At 44.1% G+C, this 17,868-nt stretch overlaps 1 protein-coding gene across 4 annotated transcripts in view; it reads left to right on the top strand.

Moving 5' to 3' along the window:
• trmt11 (tRNA methyltransferase 11 homolog) overlaps positions 1–17,868 on the top strand; it is a 108,884-nt gene that overhangs the window by 20,031 nt on the left and 70,985 nt on the right. For all 4 annotated transcript variants that reach the window (XM_038799759.1, XM_038799758.1, XM_038799761.1 and 1 more), the window contains 5 exons: positions 22–156; positions 2,281–2,437; positions 11,319–11,399; positions 13,175–13,339; positions 14,517–14,589. In XM_038799759.1, the coding sequence (XP_038655687.1) occupies positions 22–156; positions 2,281–2,437; positions 11,319–11,399; positions 13,175–13,339; positions 14,517–14,589 (611 nt within the window). The remainder of the gene's footprint in view (positions 1–21; positions 157–2,280; positions 2,438–11,318; positions 11,400–13,174; positions 13,340–14,516; positions 14,590–17,868) is intronic.

A 17,868-nucleotide genomic window follows, 5' to 3' on the forward strand; every position in this document is an offset into this window, starting at 1 on the left:
TTTGTTTCATGTGCCACACAGAATTTAGAGTTTCTTCCCTTTCAAGGAACAGTGAACCTAAAGAAACCAGAGCATGTATTCTGGTTACTTGAAGACTATGGTACAGACCCGAATAATGCTCCAGAGAAGCCCTTTTCTATTTACTTCGGAAGATGGGTGAGAATTATGGAATACATATCTTAAGGGAGATTGAATATTAGCTTATAATGAACTTGTTTTATATTCCTCCCTTGCTGGGTAAATGCACTGTCTGAACTACAGCGCTTTTAAAGGCTGAACAAGCTGATTCTGGAAATGCAAAGTCTGTTACATGTGAAATTGTCTCTTGCCAGTTTCACAGATTGATCTCTGCTGATGCTTTGTTGCAGAACTAGTGTCTGCTTCGAAGCTTTTGAAACCACAGGCCATGGTGCTGCAGAATTTCTGCCCACAGCTGGTGTCATCATTTGCATCAATCATTAGCCAGAGTTTCCCACTTTTTATGGTTGATATTAAGGACTTTAATGTCTCTTTTGACAGCATCCTTGAATCGGAGCTTTGGTTGTCATGTTGATTTCTTGGCGTGGCTACCTCCCTGAACACATCTTTGGAGATGCAGCCATCTTCCATCAGTGAACATGCCCAAGCCATCAAAGCTTTCTATGTTTGAATACTGCTAGCTTGCTTGATATGTTGGCCCCTGTTGCTCGTTTTGCAAAGTGTGCTTTACACTTAATTGGCTCTGTTTTATAACCTTGCTCTAGAGTCGCCAGGTATCTTTATGATACCACCACGAGGTTCAAGTTCAAGTGCTGATCAATAACTCAATACACCAGTTAGTAAGGTTCAAATCAAAACACATTTATTATATACACAGTCAATCGCTACTCATGCATAAAATACTACAGAACTAGACTATTTCTACCACTAAGGGCCAATACATAGCTTTGGAAAAGGAACCCACTGGGTCAGGGAACAATGGCCTCTCGTTCGATCTTGAGACTGCAGGCTTCCAGCTGGTATGGACTAAGGGTTAGGAGCGCCCATCTCGTAGCGTGCGTTGACTGGACACTTACTTTTTGGTGCAGCTGTTAGGCAGGTCTCTATCAAGGGTTGTTTCGAGCTGCTGGGAGACCCTGCCAAGAAGGACGAACTGAACTTGGGGACTCTAGTCCCTAGGGGTTTCGTGCCCTTGTGGGCGGACCCTGTACCTGGTTCCAATTGATTGGACTAAGTTCTGATCATTTGAATTGATTTCTCCAATACTGGAGCTGTTCCCTGATTGCTGGGCGGTTCCTAAGTGTCCGTTGGCTTCTTTTGTGTTGCCTCCTGCTGGCGCCGAGGAGTCTGGCTTTGCCTCAACTATCTTAACTGTTGCTATTGTTCCCGGGGATTGCTCATCAATATGCAGATGGTCGTCAGTTTCAGTGCTGTCTGCTTTTCTGCGAGTCTAATATACAGGAAGCTTGGCATTCTGCTTGCTTCCTTGTACCTGTCCATTTTTCCCTGCGTTCTTAGCGAATCTTCATTTTAAGTCGGGAAGTAGCCAACCCAGGTGGCTGCACCCCAGACAGGGCTGCTTTATTGGTGACTTTGTGATGCTGAGACTGCGTTATGGACCCAGAGATATAAGTTGTTAAACCTTTTTTTCTTGCTAGGTGAAAGTTGTCCAGGCTTTGCTGCAGCAATGTGTGAGGAAACAAGACTTATAGATAAGCATCATAGTCCTGTGGGCCAGTTTGTTCTTTCATGCCTGTTTTGTTAGTCAGTGCTGATGCTGAGCTTTTTGTCATGAGACAGGTTGTCTGTTACTGCAGATTCATGTAGATAGAATTTGCTGACTGCTTCCAGTGGTGTGTTGCCTAGTCTGATTACAGACAGAGACACAACACTCTATCCAATAACAACAGTTTTGTTGAAACTGATGGTAAGGGAAAACATGACCCAGGTATGGGACAGATTATTCATGAGCCTTTGCAGCTGGCATTCTGTCTGGACATCTAGTGCAGTATCATCAGTATACAGACTTTCTCTGATCAGGACATGCTGCACTTCTCTCTTGGCTTTCAGTCCTGATAGGTTAAGATGTTTAAGTGATAAACAATGAAGAATTAATACATCCTATAGTGAACTGATAAATTTATCAATTTTGTTGAAGTTAGAAATCTGATTAAATGTTTTGGTATATATGTTATTATTTAATATTCTAATATGTTTTGTTTTTGTTTTAATTAGTATTAATTAGTAAGACTAGAAATAGTCTATCCTTAAAAATGCTGCCATTGTCTATTCCTGATCTAGCTTGCTGATGGTCGGAGGGGACTAATCAACTTATACAGTGTGAAGAAGCGTCACTTCATTGGTAATACCAGCATGGATGCAGGTCTTTCCTTTCTGATGGCAAATCACGCTAAAGTAGGAGCCAATGATTTGGTATTTGATCCATTTGTGGGAACAGGTAAATACAAGACTAATGAAGTAGGCACCAAGTTCACGCTTTATTCTATTTTTGCTTGCTAAGCATTTAGTTTCTTTTCCATTTGCTCCTTAAAAATTCCAAAGCCAAATTGTACAGAAAATGCACACATGAAATTCAAACAGTCATTTGGCATTACTGAACTTGAAAACTTGAATATTGCTGAAAAGTGAAACATGGCTTGGAAGCTTTTTGTCTTACACTCATTAGGTCAAATGCAGGAATGATAAACTTAAAATGATCACACTATGTACTACAGAAGAAAAAGCTGCCGGTTGTTTGGCAAGTTCACTAAATTGGCTGTGGCATAGCATTGGGGAACCAGGCTCTGAGGTAATTCAAAAAGAAACAAGCCTTGAACATACTCCTTCCATTTGCAAAGAACAGTTTGTCCTGAGTATGAATATATGTCACATTTAGCAGTAAAAATGAGTGACACTGCAATCTTGACTGACTATCTTAAATTGGCTCTTAGTGTGGCTATAAATGTACTCAAGATTTTTATTAGGCGCTACCCAATCACAGAATCATATCTAACAGTAGATTTTCTTTTTGCATTTTGCAAGTACAGGCTGATTGAATACGGCCTGTATGATGCCTATTATAAACAAAGAAAGGTACATGCTGTTTGATTTGATCAGTCAATCATTGTGACAAACATACTCTGTATCTAGCATTGCAACTGCACTGAAATTCAGACATGACATTAATGCCTGTGCGATCCTGGGCAGGAGGCTATAAGTCTCAGTGATTGGCTGACTGAATCAAACAGCTTATTGCCTCAGTTCTTCAGCAGAGTGCAGATCATACTCGTAGGTCACACCCTGTAGGTTAAGTACTTCAAACTTGACCTGTGGTCAGGGACAGGAGGGTGTAATGGTGAGTGAGGCAGGTAGAGGGATCCTGAGTTTTGGAGGAACCTCAGCTCTTGACCTTCTGTGGATGAGGAAAAGGACGAGGAAGGATAGGCAAACTGACCATGGCATCTGGTATATGACGCCATTCAAGTAGGGAGAGCAAAAAGACAAGTGGTAATGGTGGGGGATTCTATTATCAGGGGTAAAGATAGCATTCTTTGTAAATAGGATCTAGAGACATGCATGGTGTGTTGCCTACCTGGTCAGGGTGCGGGACATCTTAAACTGACTTGAAAGGATTTTGGAGTGGGTGGGGGTCCATGTTTTCTTTTATTTGTTCACGGGACGTGGATGTCGCTGCTTTGGCCAACATTTATTGCCCATCCCTAATTGCCCTTAAGGGGGCAGTTAAGGGGCAATCACATTTCTCTGGATCTGGAGTCACGTGTAGGCCAGACCAGGTAAGGATGGCAGATTTCTTTGCCTGATGGACATTAGTGAACCAGATGCGTTTTTACGACAATCATCTGTGCTTTCATGGTCACCATTACACTTTTAATTCAGGGCAGCACAGTGGTGCAAGTGGTTAGCACAGTTGCCTCATGGCACCAAGGTCCCAGGTTCGATCCCGGCTTTGAGTCACAGATCGTGTGGAGTTTGCACGTTCTCCCCGTGTTTGCGTGGGTTTTGCCCCCACAACCCAAAGATGTGCAGGGTAGATGGATTGGCCACGCTAAATTGCCCCTTAATTGGAAAAAATGAATTGGATACACTAAATTTATTTAAAAAAACTTTTAATTCAAACTTTTATTGACTTCAAATTTCACCATCTGCCCGAGCATTACCCTGGGTTTCTGGTTTACTAGTCCAGTGACAATACCACAATGCCACCTCCTCCCCCCAACATAGGCAAGAGTAGGTAAGAGGTCCTGTTTGGGAATTATCAGGATTTAGGAACAAAATTAAAGAACAAGACAATCTATGGATTGTTACCCATGCCACGTGCAAATTGGCATAAGGATAAGAAACTCAGGGAAGTAATCATGTGGCTAAAGGAGTGGTGCGGTAATGAAGGGTTCCATTACATGGGGCACTGGCACCAGTATTGGGACAGAAAAGAGCTGTACTGTTGGGTCGGGCTCCACCTGAACTGGCCTGGGACCTAGCGGAAAGGTTAAACAGGGCGTTTAAAATTTTTTTTAGAGTACCCACTTTTTTTTTTCCAATTAGCGTGGCCAATCCACCTAACCTGCACATTTTGGGTTGTGGGGGTGAAACCCAAGCAGACACGGGGAGAATGTGCAAATTCCACATGGACAGTGACCCAGTGCCGGGATCGAACACGGGTCCTCAGCGTCGTACTGCGCTACCTGCTGCCCAGACGGACTTTAAAGTAGTAATGGCGGGGGGTAGCCTCGGGCAGTGAATACAGTTTCAAAAACAAGTCACAGGACAGAAAGTAAAGAAACAGTCAGGAATCCTATTTCAGGTACAGCGGGTGGTGTCAAGCGTATACTGATTAAACCAGAAGAGAGAATTAATAAACGGGTGAATAAGGTAGCAGTGCTGAGGGACAGATAGAGTATATGGCCCACATAAGAGTTCGAAGGGTAAGGGATAAATTAAGTGAGCTGCAGGCACAAATTCAAATTGGAGATGATGATACAGTAGCCATTAATGAAAAAAGGTTGCGGGATGGTCAGGACTGGGAATTTAATTTAAGGTTTACAGGATGGATAGGGAAAATGGCATGATGGGGGAGGGTGTATCCTTACTGATTAGAATCAATTCATTGGTGAGCGAGGATATAATGAAGGGGAAACATCCAGCGGAGACCTTGTGGACGGAACTGAGGAACAGGAAAGAATCTAAAACTGTAATAGGAGTTGTGTATAAACCCCCTGGTAACAGCTTCGAAGTTTTAGATTGTATAAATGCAGAAATCAGGCAAGTGTATCGCAAAGCCAAAGTAGTATTAATGGGGGATTTTAACTTTAATATACATCGGGAGAGGCAGTCAAACACCTGCCAGAAAGGTAGTGAATGTCTGGAGTGGGTCAGGGATAATTTCCTACAGCAATATGTCCTGGATGCAACTAGGGGACAAGCAGTATGGGATTTAGTAGTGAGCTGGATTCAATTAGTAAACTAATTGTGCGTGAACATTTATCAAATAGTGATCACAACATGATCGAGTTGAATGCAATGTTTGAAAGTGAAATGCACCCCGGTGGGTGGCGGCTACCCTCAAGACGTTGGGAGACCTGTTCATTGATGGGAGGTTTGCGAGCCTGGGTGAGCTGGAGGAGAAGTTTGAGCTCCCCCGGGGAATATGTTTAGGTACCTTCAGGTCAAGGCGTTTGCTAGGCGGCAGGTGGAGGGGTTCCCTTTGCTGCCCCTGCGGGGGGTAAGGGATAGGGTGCATTCGGGGGTGTGGGTCGGGGATGGGAAGGTGTCTGACATCTACCAGGTGATGCAGGAGGTAGAGGAGGAGGCGTCGGTAGAGGAGCTGAAGGCTAAATGGAAGTGGAGCTGGGGGAGCAGATTGAGGAGGGGACATGGGCGAACGCCCTGGAGAGGGTGAACTCCTCCTCTTCATGTGCGAGGCTTAGCCTCATCCAGTTCAAGGTACTGCACAGGGCCCATATGTCCGGGAAGGGGGTGAGTAGGTTTTTTGGGGGTGAGGACAGGTGCATTAGGTGTTCGGGGAGCCCAGCGAACCATGCCCATATGTTTTGGGCATGCCCGGCACTGGGGGAATTCTGGCAGGGGGTGGCGAGGACGGTGTTGAGGGTGGGCGGGGGAGGGGGAGGAGGGGGGGGGGGAGGGGGAGGAGGGGGGGGAGGGGGGGGAGGGGGAGGAGGGGGGGAGGGGGTGGGGGGAGGGTGAGGGGGTGGGGGGAGGGGGAGGGGGGGGAGGGGGGGAGGGGGAGGGAGGGGAGAGGGGGGAGGGGGAGGGAGAGGGGGAGTGGGGGGGAGGGGGAGGGGGGAAGGGGAGGGGGGAGGGGGGGAAGGGGAGGGGGGAGGGGGGGAAGGGGAGGGGGGAGGGGGGGAAGGGGGAGGGGGGGAAGGGGGAGGGGGGGAGGGGGAGGGAGGGAGGGGGGAAAGGGGGGGAGGGGGAGGGAGGGGGGAGAGGGGGGGAAGGGAGGGAGGGGGAGGGAGGGAGGGGGTGAGGGGGGAGGGAGGGGGGGAGGGAGGGAGGGGGGGAGGGGGGTAAAGGGAGGGGGGGAGGGGGGGAAGGGAGGGGGGTAAAGGGAGGGGGAGGGGGGAAGGGAGGGGGAGGGGTGAAAGGGAGGGGGGAGGGGGGAAAGGGAGGGGGGAGGGGGGAAAGGAGGGGGGAAAGGGAGGGGGAAGGGGGGAAAGGGAGGGGGGTTTCAGGGGGGCATTGTTTATGTTAATTTAATTTATTGTTAATTTATTTTGTTGTTTATTGGGTTTGGGGGGGGTGGGGGTTCGTTATATGCGTTGTTACGGGTGCCGGGGGGTGTTTATTATTGTTATTATTATTGTTCTGTTGTTATACATTTTTCAAAAATTTCAATAAAAATTATTTAAAAAAAAAGTGAAATGCACAAATCAGCTACTAGAATTTAAGATTTCGGCAAGGCCGACTTTAATGCGATGAGACTGAGACTCTCCACAGTAAATTGGGGAAATCTGCAAATGGGTAGAACAACTGAAGAATAGTGACAGATGTTTAAAGAAACATTTAGTGCAATACAGGACCAGTTTATACCGTTGAGATGGGGAAAGCTTCACTTCACAGAAAAAAACAGCCCTGGACAACTAAAGAGATAAGGGACAACATAAAACTAAAAGAAAGGTGCCTATATTTCCCGATTGCTTTTTTCCATTGTCTTTGGCCAATCAGAGTTGACTTGCCAAACCAATCATCCTTTTCTGCTTTAGTAAAATTTTTGTGATTGTTTGATTGCCCTGATGGATGTGATTTAGTTTAATTTCAGGTTCCTATTTGTTACTTCCTACAACAATGCATTTTATATTAGTCCGTTGAGAACCTAGCACGTTTTCAAATTCATTTTGTTTTTTGGCTTATTTGGGATTGATTATGGCATATTTTATGGATAGCCTGGATTGAACTTTATCTTTGGCTGCTGTAATTTATACGATTGGCATCTTTCTAAGTACACAATGTAGCTGAACCTTAGCAATAGTTGTTTTTAAAAAAAAAATAATTTTTATTCAAGTTTTTTAATAACAATGACAATAACAAATTTTCTCCCCGCAATTTAAAACAAACAAGACGTGTTTCCATACCAAAACAAGAAAAGAACTCTTCCCCCCCAAAATAAATAATAACAAATAGCAATACAAGAAAGAAGAAAATAACATAACAAACCCACCGCCGCAAAAAACACGCCCCCCAACCATCACCAAACCCCCCCCCCCCGTTGCTGCTGAGACCGACCACTCTCTACCCCTTCACCAGGAAATCGAGAAAGGGCTGCCACCGCCGAAAGAACCCCTGTACCGACCCCCTCAGGGCAAATTTCATCCTTTCCAACTTGATGAACCCAGCCATGTCGTTGACCCAGGTCTCCGGACTCGGGGCCGCGTATCCCTCCACTGTTAACAGTATCTTAGCAATAGTTGTTGACCTTAAGACCTGGATTTTGCAGTCAGCATCAAATGAACAACGCACATTTCAATTTGCTTATGTTTTACCATCAAAGTTATGTGGACTCTTACACTGGGGTTTGCAGTTATCAGACAGTTAAAACAATACAGCATCCTTCATTAGGGATCCTGAACCTGTGTGAACGAGGCAAGCAGTGGTGTGTCCCCAACCATACTGAAGAATATTTATGCAGGCATGCAGAGTTTAAACCAAGAGGCGTAAGCTAGAATGTTAATTCAATGTTGAATCATTTACAGAAAGTGAAGTAAATAGAGTCAAAGAACGATGGGAGTGAGAGCGAGGAGACAAAAATATTAATATTTTATTTTTAATTTTGTAGAATCTCCAAAAACAATTCGAATCTGAAGGAATAAGACTAAATACTTGTAAAATTTTCTTTTCAGTGACTGAGAGATTGCTTGGCTGTAATGAAGGCTTACTGTTCTATTAAAAATTCACTTATGAATGACATGCCCTGGGCGCGATTCTCCCAAAACGGGAGAAATCGTAAAGCTGGCGTCAAACCCGGGCGGGTTTGACGCCAGCGCGCCCCTTCCCGACCGGGAACCGATTCTGGTCCCCGGTCGGGGCTAGCAGCCCGACGCCGTAGGCTCCGGCATGACGGGCTTAACGAATATCGTTAAGCCCGCTTGCCGGAGTTAGCGCCGGCTGACGCGTCATATGACGTCAGCCGCGCATGCACGGATTGGAAGACTCCAACCCGCGCATGCGCGGATGACGTCATCGCGTATTTGCGCGAAACCCACACATGCGCGGGCCGGGTTGCCCCTCAGCCGCCCCGCAAATGGATACTGCGGGGCGGCGGAAGGAGAAAGAGTGCGCGGGCATCGGGCCCGCTGCCCGCGATCGGTGCCCACCGATCGCGGGCCCATGGCACCCTTGGCACGGACGTGGTACTGCCGTGCCAATCGGTGCCATGGTTATGAAAAGCGAGTTTGTGACGCCGTTTTTACGAACGGCCAGACCAGGTGTGTTTGCCGTTCGTAAAAACGGCGTAAAGGGCTGGGACTTCGGCCCATCGAACAGCTGTGAATCGCTGCCGGCCGTAAAAAAACGGCGGCAGCGATTCGGGTCGGGAGTTGGGCGGGGGGTGGGGGAGAATAGCGGGAGGGCGGGAAAAATGTCGGGAAGGCCCTCCCGCTATTCTCCGACCCGTCGTGGGGGTTGGAGAATTTCGCCCCCTATCTTTTCCAGTCAGCTTTAGTGGGTAACTGGTGCATAGGTACCACAAATGCAAGCTCCTCATGTGTTTTAATGCTAGATCTCTCTGTGAGGCATCAATGTAGCGAAGCCTGTGGAAAAACTGGACAAAGACAGCAGCTTCTTATTACTGCAAGTTGCTATCTAATATACTTTAATAACGATGAACAATGACAAGAACATAATACAAGAACATGAGGAATAGGAGCACGGGTAGACCATTTTGACCATTGAGCCTGCTCCACAATTCAGCATTGTTGGTGTGAGTGTGGCTTTCATTCCTGTTTCCTAACTGATCCTGCCCCCAAGAATTCCAAACCCTCTGAGAGAAAGAATTTCTCTCCTACGTATTAAATGGGAGACCCCTTATTTTGAAACTGTACCCTCTAGTTTTAGATGCCCCATGAGGAGAAGCATTCTCTCAGCATCTACCCTGTCAAGCACCCTCTGAATTATATATGATTCAACATGAGCACGTCTCGTTCTTCCGAACTCGGAACGAGTACCGGTCCAACCTGTTCAAAGACCTCACCTTCATTCCAGGAATCAACCTAGTAAGCCTACAATGTCATTACATCTGTCCTCAGACCAAAATTGTATGCAGTACTCGAGATTAAATTTTACTAGTTCCCAGTGCAATTGTAGCAAGCTTCCCTACTTTAATACTTATTACAATCCCAGACCAGACCCCAACAGTGGCTAATTTACTCAACCAACCTCAATATTTGTTTTGTAAAACTGTGCGGAAAGAATACATCATTCCAGGAGTGATTGCACAAAGAAATAGGGATTTGATATTTCAAAACAAAACTTTTATTATTAATACAATATTAAACTATTTTAACATCAACCCAAAAATAGGTTACAATAAATAATACTATTAAATACAGCAAATATAATACCCTTAATTATGATCACTAATCCCAATTTAACAACAAGAGAGACAAAAACATACATCTTTCAATTCATTCTACATCCTAATGGCACAGATTAATACTTGCTTTCAAGAACAGATTTGGCTCCTGATAGAACCCATGCAGGCTCTGGCTGGATGTCTTCAAAAAGCTGTTTGAACTGGTTTGTTTCAGCTCCCCACCTGTCCTCAGACAAGTCTGCACCGCTTTAAATACAATTTTAATTACCCTACAGTGAGAGCAAAAGACCTTGCAAGTGGACTCAGTGTTAATCAGATCAGAACACAAATCCAAAGCTTTCTCAAAATAGCTGCATACCTCAGCTCCATCCAGCAATTACATAATCTCCCAAAGCTGAAATCAAAACTCCTCAGGCTGAAAACACATTCATTCCCCAGGGCCTCCGGCTAGTCAATCAACAGTCCATTAGCCCAGGCATTTTACTTTGGTTAATTTCAACTCTGGCTCCTGAAAGCTTTCTGGCCTTTCAAGACGATTCTTTTAAAATCATCACGACTGCAGTCAAACACACTCAAACCCCAGGCTTTTAAGCCTTAAATTGCCAAATATTTATAATCCAATGTATCTAAAAAACTGCATTCGTCACATACTCTACCCTTCTTGCAATACGGACGAATATCTCATTTTCCTTCCTTACTACTTGCTGTATTTCCGTGCTAACATTTTGTGGTTCCCCTCACCAAGAATAGAAAAGAAGAATATTATTTAAATGAAGAGGTGTGCAGAATGATGTAGTACAGAGGGATCTAGGTGTCCCAATACATGAATGATACTGTTAGTCTTACTGTTAATCCTACTGCGATATCCAGATCAATGATTTTCTTACTTATGGAAGAATTATTTTCCTCAGATAAACCTCTTGTACTTGTCAACAAAGCTGTGCTCCACTACTAAAGGTTAGGGCATTACAGTCCAGTTAACCTTGAGACAAACCATTGCCATCTGTTCAGTTGTGAGACTGAATCATGCAGATCTGTTTTCAAATGTCAGACTGAGGCACAATCAACGTAAATCGTCTTTTTCAGCTGGTGTTCTGATGGGGCCAGTGAGTGGGGCCTCCCATCTCCTGTCAATGTTTCTGTTGAGATGGGATAACCCCTGCAGAGCTTCAGGCTAACATTCGTTTTGGCCTGTAAATTCCTTCTAATGTTGATAGTTGATTGTCCTGTTACAGCAGTTCATTTTTCTGTGGTCATATCTTGTTTCTTCTAGGTAGTCTTCTTGTAGCTTGTGCCCATTTTGGAGCATATGTATGCGGGACTGACATTGACTACAACATTATTCATGGGCGTGGTAAGTAACCACAAATGAAAAAGAACAAATTCTTTCATAAAGTTTTGTATTGTTAATAAAGAAATATTTTCTTTGTTAGAAGTAAATTGCGTAGATTTACTTCTTCTGCTTTGCAGGTGAAATTGGTGTTTGTTTAAAACAAAATTACTGATACAACCTTGCCCCCTTTAATTTCACATCAGTTGGTTAATATTTGAGTTAGATATACATATTCTGTGAAAGGAAACAATATCTTCAATTTATATAGCATCATTAACAATTAAATAAAAGTACCAAGGAAGTTCATGAAAGAAAGTTGGGCAACGGACACCAAGCTGTAGAGAGACAGATTAGGGTGGGTGATTGAAAGCTAGGTTGATAACATTTTGAGAAGGTTTAGTTCAGTGTAGACTCTTACCTTTGATTTAAAAGGTCCAAACAGCATGCCAGGGCTTGTTTTGGGTTGGATTGTGTTTTTTCCTCTCCAGCGCTGTGCAGAGGGAATGCTGCTTTTTAGAGGTGCTGTCTTTTGATCGAGATGCACGCTCTGATCCAATGGCAGAATTCGCAAAAGAGTAGCAAAGCTCTCCTAGTGTTTTGTCCTATATTATTCCTCAATCACTTGCACCACAACAGATTAACTGTCATTTGTCTGATTTCTGTTTGTGTGATCTTGTGCTATGCAAATTTGCATGCACTTAGTCAGTGTTTAGTTTATTTTAAGGCCTTGTGAAACATACTGAGCACTTAAGGTGTTACATAAACACAAACTATTTCCTTTTTTAAAAGAGGGGGAGAGAAATGGAGAGGTGAAGGCGTTTCAGGTAGGCAGGTCTGGAATGTGGGATGAAGACACTGGAGGGTTTTATGATGTAGCGCAATACAACGAAGGATGACAAGGAGCTGGTTTAGCAAGGGGCTGGTTTAGCACACTGGGCTAAATCGCTGGCTTTTAAAGCAGACTTCAAGGCAGGCCAGCAGCATGGTTCAATTCCCGTACCAGCCTCCCCGAACAGGCGCCGGAATGTGGCGACGAGGGGCTTTTCACAGTAACTTCATTGAAGCCTACTTGTGACAATAAGTGATTTTCATTTCACATGAATTTCTTTCTTTCATGGAATGCGGGCATCGCTGGCAAGACCAGCATTAATTGCCCACCCCTAATAGTCCTTAAACTGAGTGGCCTGCTACTCAAGAGGGCAATTATAACAATATTTAGAAGGGCAAAGGGTATGAGGATGGGATGTCATTTTGTAGGGGTTGCAAAGATAGTATAGGGCAGTGCAGTGCAGGAATCTAAAGATAAGCTGAAGTTTAATATGTCGGGAGGCTCTGTAGGTCAGTGAGTCTGGAGGCAATGGGGTCTGTGGGACTTGATGAGACAGGATATATAGGCAGTTTTGGTTTGGACAAGTTTAGGTTTATGGAGGACTGGAGGCCAGAAATGAGAACTTTGGAATAAACAAGTCTGGGGGTTACCAAAATATGCATACAGTGGGGCTGGGAGTTAATGCAACAAATTGAAATAGATGCTCTTGGTAATGAATAGCCGGGGGAGAGGGGTGGGGTGGAGGAGCAAAGAGGAAAAGCAAATGATAGACCTAAATAGAATGGAAGGAGCAGAACATAATGAAGTGGAAGTAGAGGCATTAAAGAGAAACAGATTTGGAGAAACAAATAGAATAGAATGAAAAAAATAAGATGAGTAATTTAACATCAGTCAGTTGCAGAGTAGATTTCTATAGTAAGAACTATCGGTAAGTTTGATTGCTATGGAACACTCTGTAATTCTGCAGGTAAGGCCAGCAGGAAGAACCAGAAATGGAGAGGACCAGATGAGAACATCCGGGCAAACCTCCGGCAGTATGGCTTGGAGGAATTCTACATTGACGTGCTTGTTTCTGATGCATCGAAAAATATTTGGAGGAGAGGGAAATTGTTCAATGCAGTCATCACAGATCGTAAGTTGATACTGAAGAACGGTAAAGTTCTAATAGACTGAAGGGGAGGAAAGACTGAGCGGCATATTTTGCATTTTTCTTTTACTGATCAGCATTTTAATTTGCAGGTCAGCACTTCTCAGCTTCCCAATAGTGTTGCTCACCAGCTCGATCCAGCGCTGGATCTGAGCTCAGTCTGAGGGTATTGTAGGATTCCCACCTTCTGACCTTGTTTTGGGATGATAACAATCAGTAGCATACAACATGATGGAGAAACTTTCGGTTCAGTTGAGTGAGTGGAGCATATTCTTGTACAAGGAGCCAACATGCATCGGCTCAGGACAATTGACTTAACTGATCAGCACATCCTATGAGACATGCACAAATGGGTTTTCATGAATAAAAGTTGAACCCTATATTATAAAGAAAAGGTCATTTTGTAAACCACTCAAGCCGTCACAATGTTTTACAGCCAATGAAGTATATTTGAAGTGTAGTTGATTCTCTAATGTACATGATTACGATAAGTGTAATTCACTATAATTCTTCATACAAATCTGTTTGTCTATGAAAAAGAGATCGGGCCCACTTGATAAATAGTTTATCGTGTCGTTTGGGTAAAAACAAAACACAATCTTTTAAAAAGTTAGAATGTTTCCTCGGCCATGTTTCCCCCCCAGTAACAGCTTGTAAAATCTCATCACACTGACTAATTTGTTGTTTAAAGTGTATTTATATTGTAGTTGAGATTTTCCTCTCATACTGATGATCTTTTTTTTCTTTTTTATAAATTTAGATTACCCAATTCATTTCTTCCAACTAAGGGGCAATTTAGTGTGGCCAATCCACCTAACCTACACATCTTTGGGTTGTGGGGGCGAAACCCACACAAACACGGGGAGAATGTGCAAACTCCACACGGACAGTGACCCAGAGCCGGGATCGAACCTGGGATCTCGGCGCCGTGAGGCTGCAGGGCTAACCCACTGCGCCACCGTGCTGCCCTATACTGATGATCGTTTTAAAAAATTCACCTTTCCCCAGAAACCACTCCATGGTTAAATTCAATTATGTCAAAATGACATGAATTGAATATAAAATAAAACAATGTAGGTCGCCTTAATTGTTGAGATGCAAATTTAAAGATCCCCTTTGTCAAGTCTTTATGTCAGATTTGCAAATACTGTTTTTTTCCTAGCTCCATATGGTATAAGGGAATCCACAAGGAAAACAGGATCACAGAAAGAAATTTTAAAACCGACAGAAGAATAGTAAGTATTAATTTGATTTGAACAATTACAAACACCTCTGGAAACAGCAAATACCTACAGCTTAATAATTTTAGGTAACTGTTATAACAACAACATTAACGGACAAAATTTGGGAAATATTATTTTACAGATCTATCGCTAACTTGTGTGGAAAAAAAATACATCTAATGAAATATTCTTCAAGCAGCCTCATGGAGACTTATCAATTTGGTTTCCTTCATTCATCAGTTGCTGTCTGATCTATGTCCTACTATGGTTCCCTTTGCTTTACTGAATGCAGAATGGTCTAAGAGATGATATAGAGTGAATTGGCTCTTGGTAGGGGTTGTGTATGTACAGTGCTCAGTAGTGTGTTTTCCTGGGGCCAACCTAATAGGCAGGTTTAAAGGACAGTGTGTTAAAATGTTCTAGGTTAGTTGCTGCATCTAGATGTGAAGTAGCTAAAAAGGGAGGTTCAAAATTGGGTCTCTGGCACTGTTGCAGGATGATTTAAAAAAAAGGAATATTTCTATTGACGGCATTCCATTTTACATTTAACCACAGACGCAGCAAAAAATCCCCACAATCCAGTACAGTACAATGATCATTATTCCACATATACATACAGATAAGACCAGAAACTACTCATACACCTGGTATGTAAGCGTTGTTGTCGGCATCCCCTTTTGTATGAGCAATGAAAGGATACCAGAAAGTGTGGGGGGATCTCAGGTCAACAGGATAAAGCTATGGCCACATGGCACCATGGTGCACGTCCTCATCCACAGGACAACAAAGACAGAGCTACACTAGATACGGGATCCCTTATCGGGTAAAATAAAATTGGGTAACCAATCGGGACCCAAGACCTCCAAGCAACGAAAGGGGGGTAACCAGGATACCGCCATCGGTACAAGACGTGGCTTGGCAAAGTAAACTCATACATACAGGAGCCAGTAAGCCAAGGATTCCTACACCATGCCGTGAATCGCAACACAACAGATGTCACTCCTCTTCAGCCAAATCAAAGGCACCGTTGATGTCCCGCCATCACCGAGAAACCTCAACCATTTTCCACAAAGGAAACCCCACTGACAAGGAGAAGAAGAATCGGCAAGACACCCATAAACCGGATATCTGGGAGGGAGATACAACCCTCCTCCTCCCAGCAGGCTAGGGGAGAGCCAAGTAATTATAAAAGACAAAGCCAAGAAAGGCTAGATATCCAAGGATTAACCGACCATGCCCAGGCGGGTACCAGTACGTATTTCCCCAGGTGCAACAACCGAAACAAAAAGAAAACCCAATCTTTTCCGGGATACATGTTCTGTTTGTATCTTCATAGGAGACCAGCAAGATTTTCTTAATCACAAAATAACAAAAGTATAAAAGAAAAATACGACATGAGTAGTTCTAGGGGGTTTCCTTTCCTACAATGAGGATTTAAATGGCCTTATCAACCACCTCCATACTAAAGCACACACCCGCCACCTTGCTGTGGCGCTACTCATCTATCAATAAAGTGAAGAGCACCAAAAAATATGCTCCCTAAGTGTAAAAGCAAGGATTACAGCACATTAAAAAAATCAGTAAATACTGCAAAACCCCCAGGACATACAACCATCTCAGCATGATTTTCACAGTATAACAGACAACAAACACCTCTATGCTTGTATATCACACACCATTATTAGGATAAAAGGCAATAAATTAGTCAGGAGTATAATCACATGGGGAAAAAGTTCAGGATTAATGATGAACTGCAGGAGAATATAACCATCCACGGATGACAGGATCATCGAGCAACAACCAGGACCCATCCAGACTTTCACTGAAGCCCTTTTACCTGCATCATGTCGTTGTCCCGAAGCCCCACTAAGAAGACACCTAGGCCCCGGCGAGTGGAGAAGACCCGTGGTGTCTGGCTGCCTTCTTGCTGAACACCGATGACAAGACAACGTCAGACCAGCAGTCAGAGTCTTCGACCGACCCCAGTTCTTGAAGATCGGATTCAATGTGCCCCATCGAGCTCAAAGTATCCAGCCCTCAAATCGAGATTACGAAAGCATGGCAGCCAGCTCTCAAATTCGGCTGGAATTCATTCATAGAATTTCTGCAGTGCAGAAAGAGGCCATTCGGCCCATCAGGTATGCACCAACACTCTGAAAGAGCACCCTACCTCGGCCCAATTCTTTTGCCCCATCCCAGTAACTTCACCCAACCTTTGGACACTGAGGGACAATTTAGCATGGCTAATCCGCCTAACTTGCACAGCTTTGGACTGAGAGGGGAAATCGGAGCACCCGGAGGAAATCTACGTAGACACTGGGAAAATGTGGAAGCACCACACAGTCAGAGCTCCCCTCAGGGGACCGGCTCACGGATATTCCTTCTCTGGCCCCATCTCCCCAAATCAAACAGGATGTTTGACATGCCAAGCAGCAGCATTTACAAGGACTGAAGGTGAGACCCACTGAGGAAACTGCCCTGTCGACTGGCAGGATTCCTTTCTCCACTTCATCCATTCTCTTTAGGATATTTTGCAATTGATAAATATGAGCACCAATAGTCTGTGCCGGGGAGCCAAGACCATTGTCCACACCTTCACTCACAATGGCAACGTCATCACCGAAGCATAGGCCCGCTCACCAGTGAATCACCACTGCAAATTTTGCCCCACGCCAGCCATCTCCGACTGCCTCAATCAAGCAAGGATTTTCACAACTAGACTCAGCTTCACATTGTCAAAATTTAACCAGGATCTTCAGGAACACAGCACAGATTATACACATCAAGATGAAATAATTATGAGTTATGCATCAGGACAAAAAAAGGATTGAAAAATGAGTAGTGCCAGATCCTGCGAAAATGCAGCTGCTCCCAAGCTCACATCATGTGACCTCCCTGGATTATTTTTTGATACCCAGATAGAGATTGGGAAAGCTGGGGGTTGAGTGAATACTCTGAACAGAATTCCCTCTCCTCAGGCATTCTTTCATATTTAAAATCTCAGCAGCTTGAATGCATTCTGAATCATAAGACATGGAGGAGAATTTGAATTTCCGTTGCCTGGCAGAAACAAGGCTAAAAGGAAATTTAAATCCTAGAAGTACTCTTACTGCTCGTTTCAGTCCCATGGCTATTTTATTGTTGTTGCTCTCTTGGACAATTGAGACATCCATCTGACTTGGGCAGATGATTCATAACTATGTGCAGATTATGGTCCTATCAGGTAGAAAGGGCACTAATGCTAATTTAACTGCCTGCTGTGCAAGATGTCCACTGCACAGGCTCTGTAAA

Source organism: Scyliorhinus canicula, chromosome 6, assembly GCF_902713615.1.
Source record: "Scyliorhinus canicula chromosome 6, sScyCan1.1, whole genome shotgun sequence".
In the NCBI taxonomy this organism is placed as follows: Eukaryota; Metazoa; Chordata; class Chondrichthyes; order Carcharhiniformes; family Scyliorhinidae; genus Scyliorhinus; species Scyliorhinus canicula.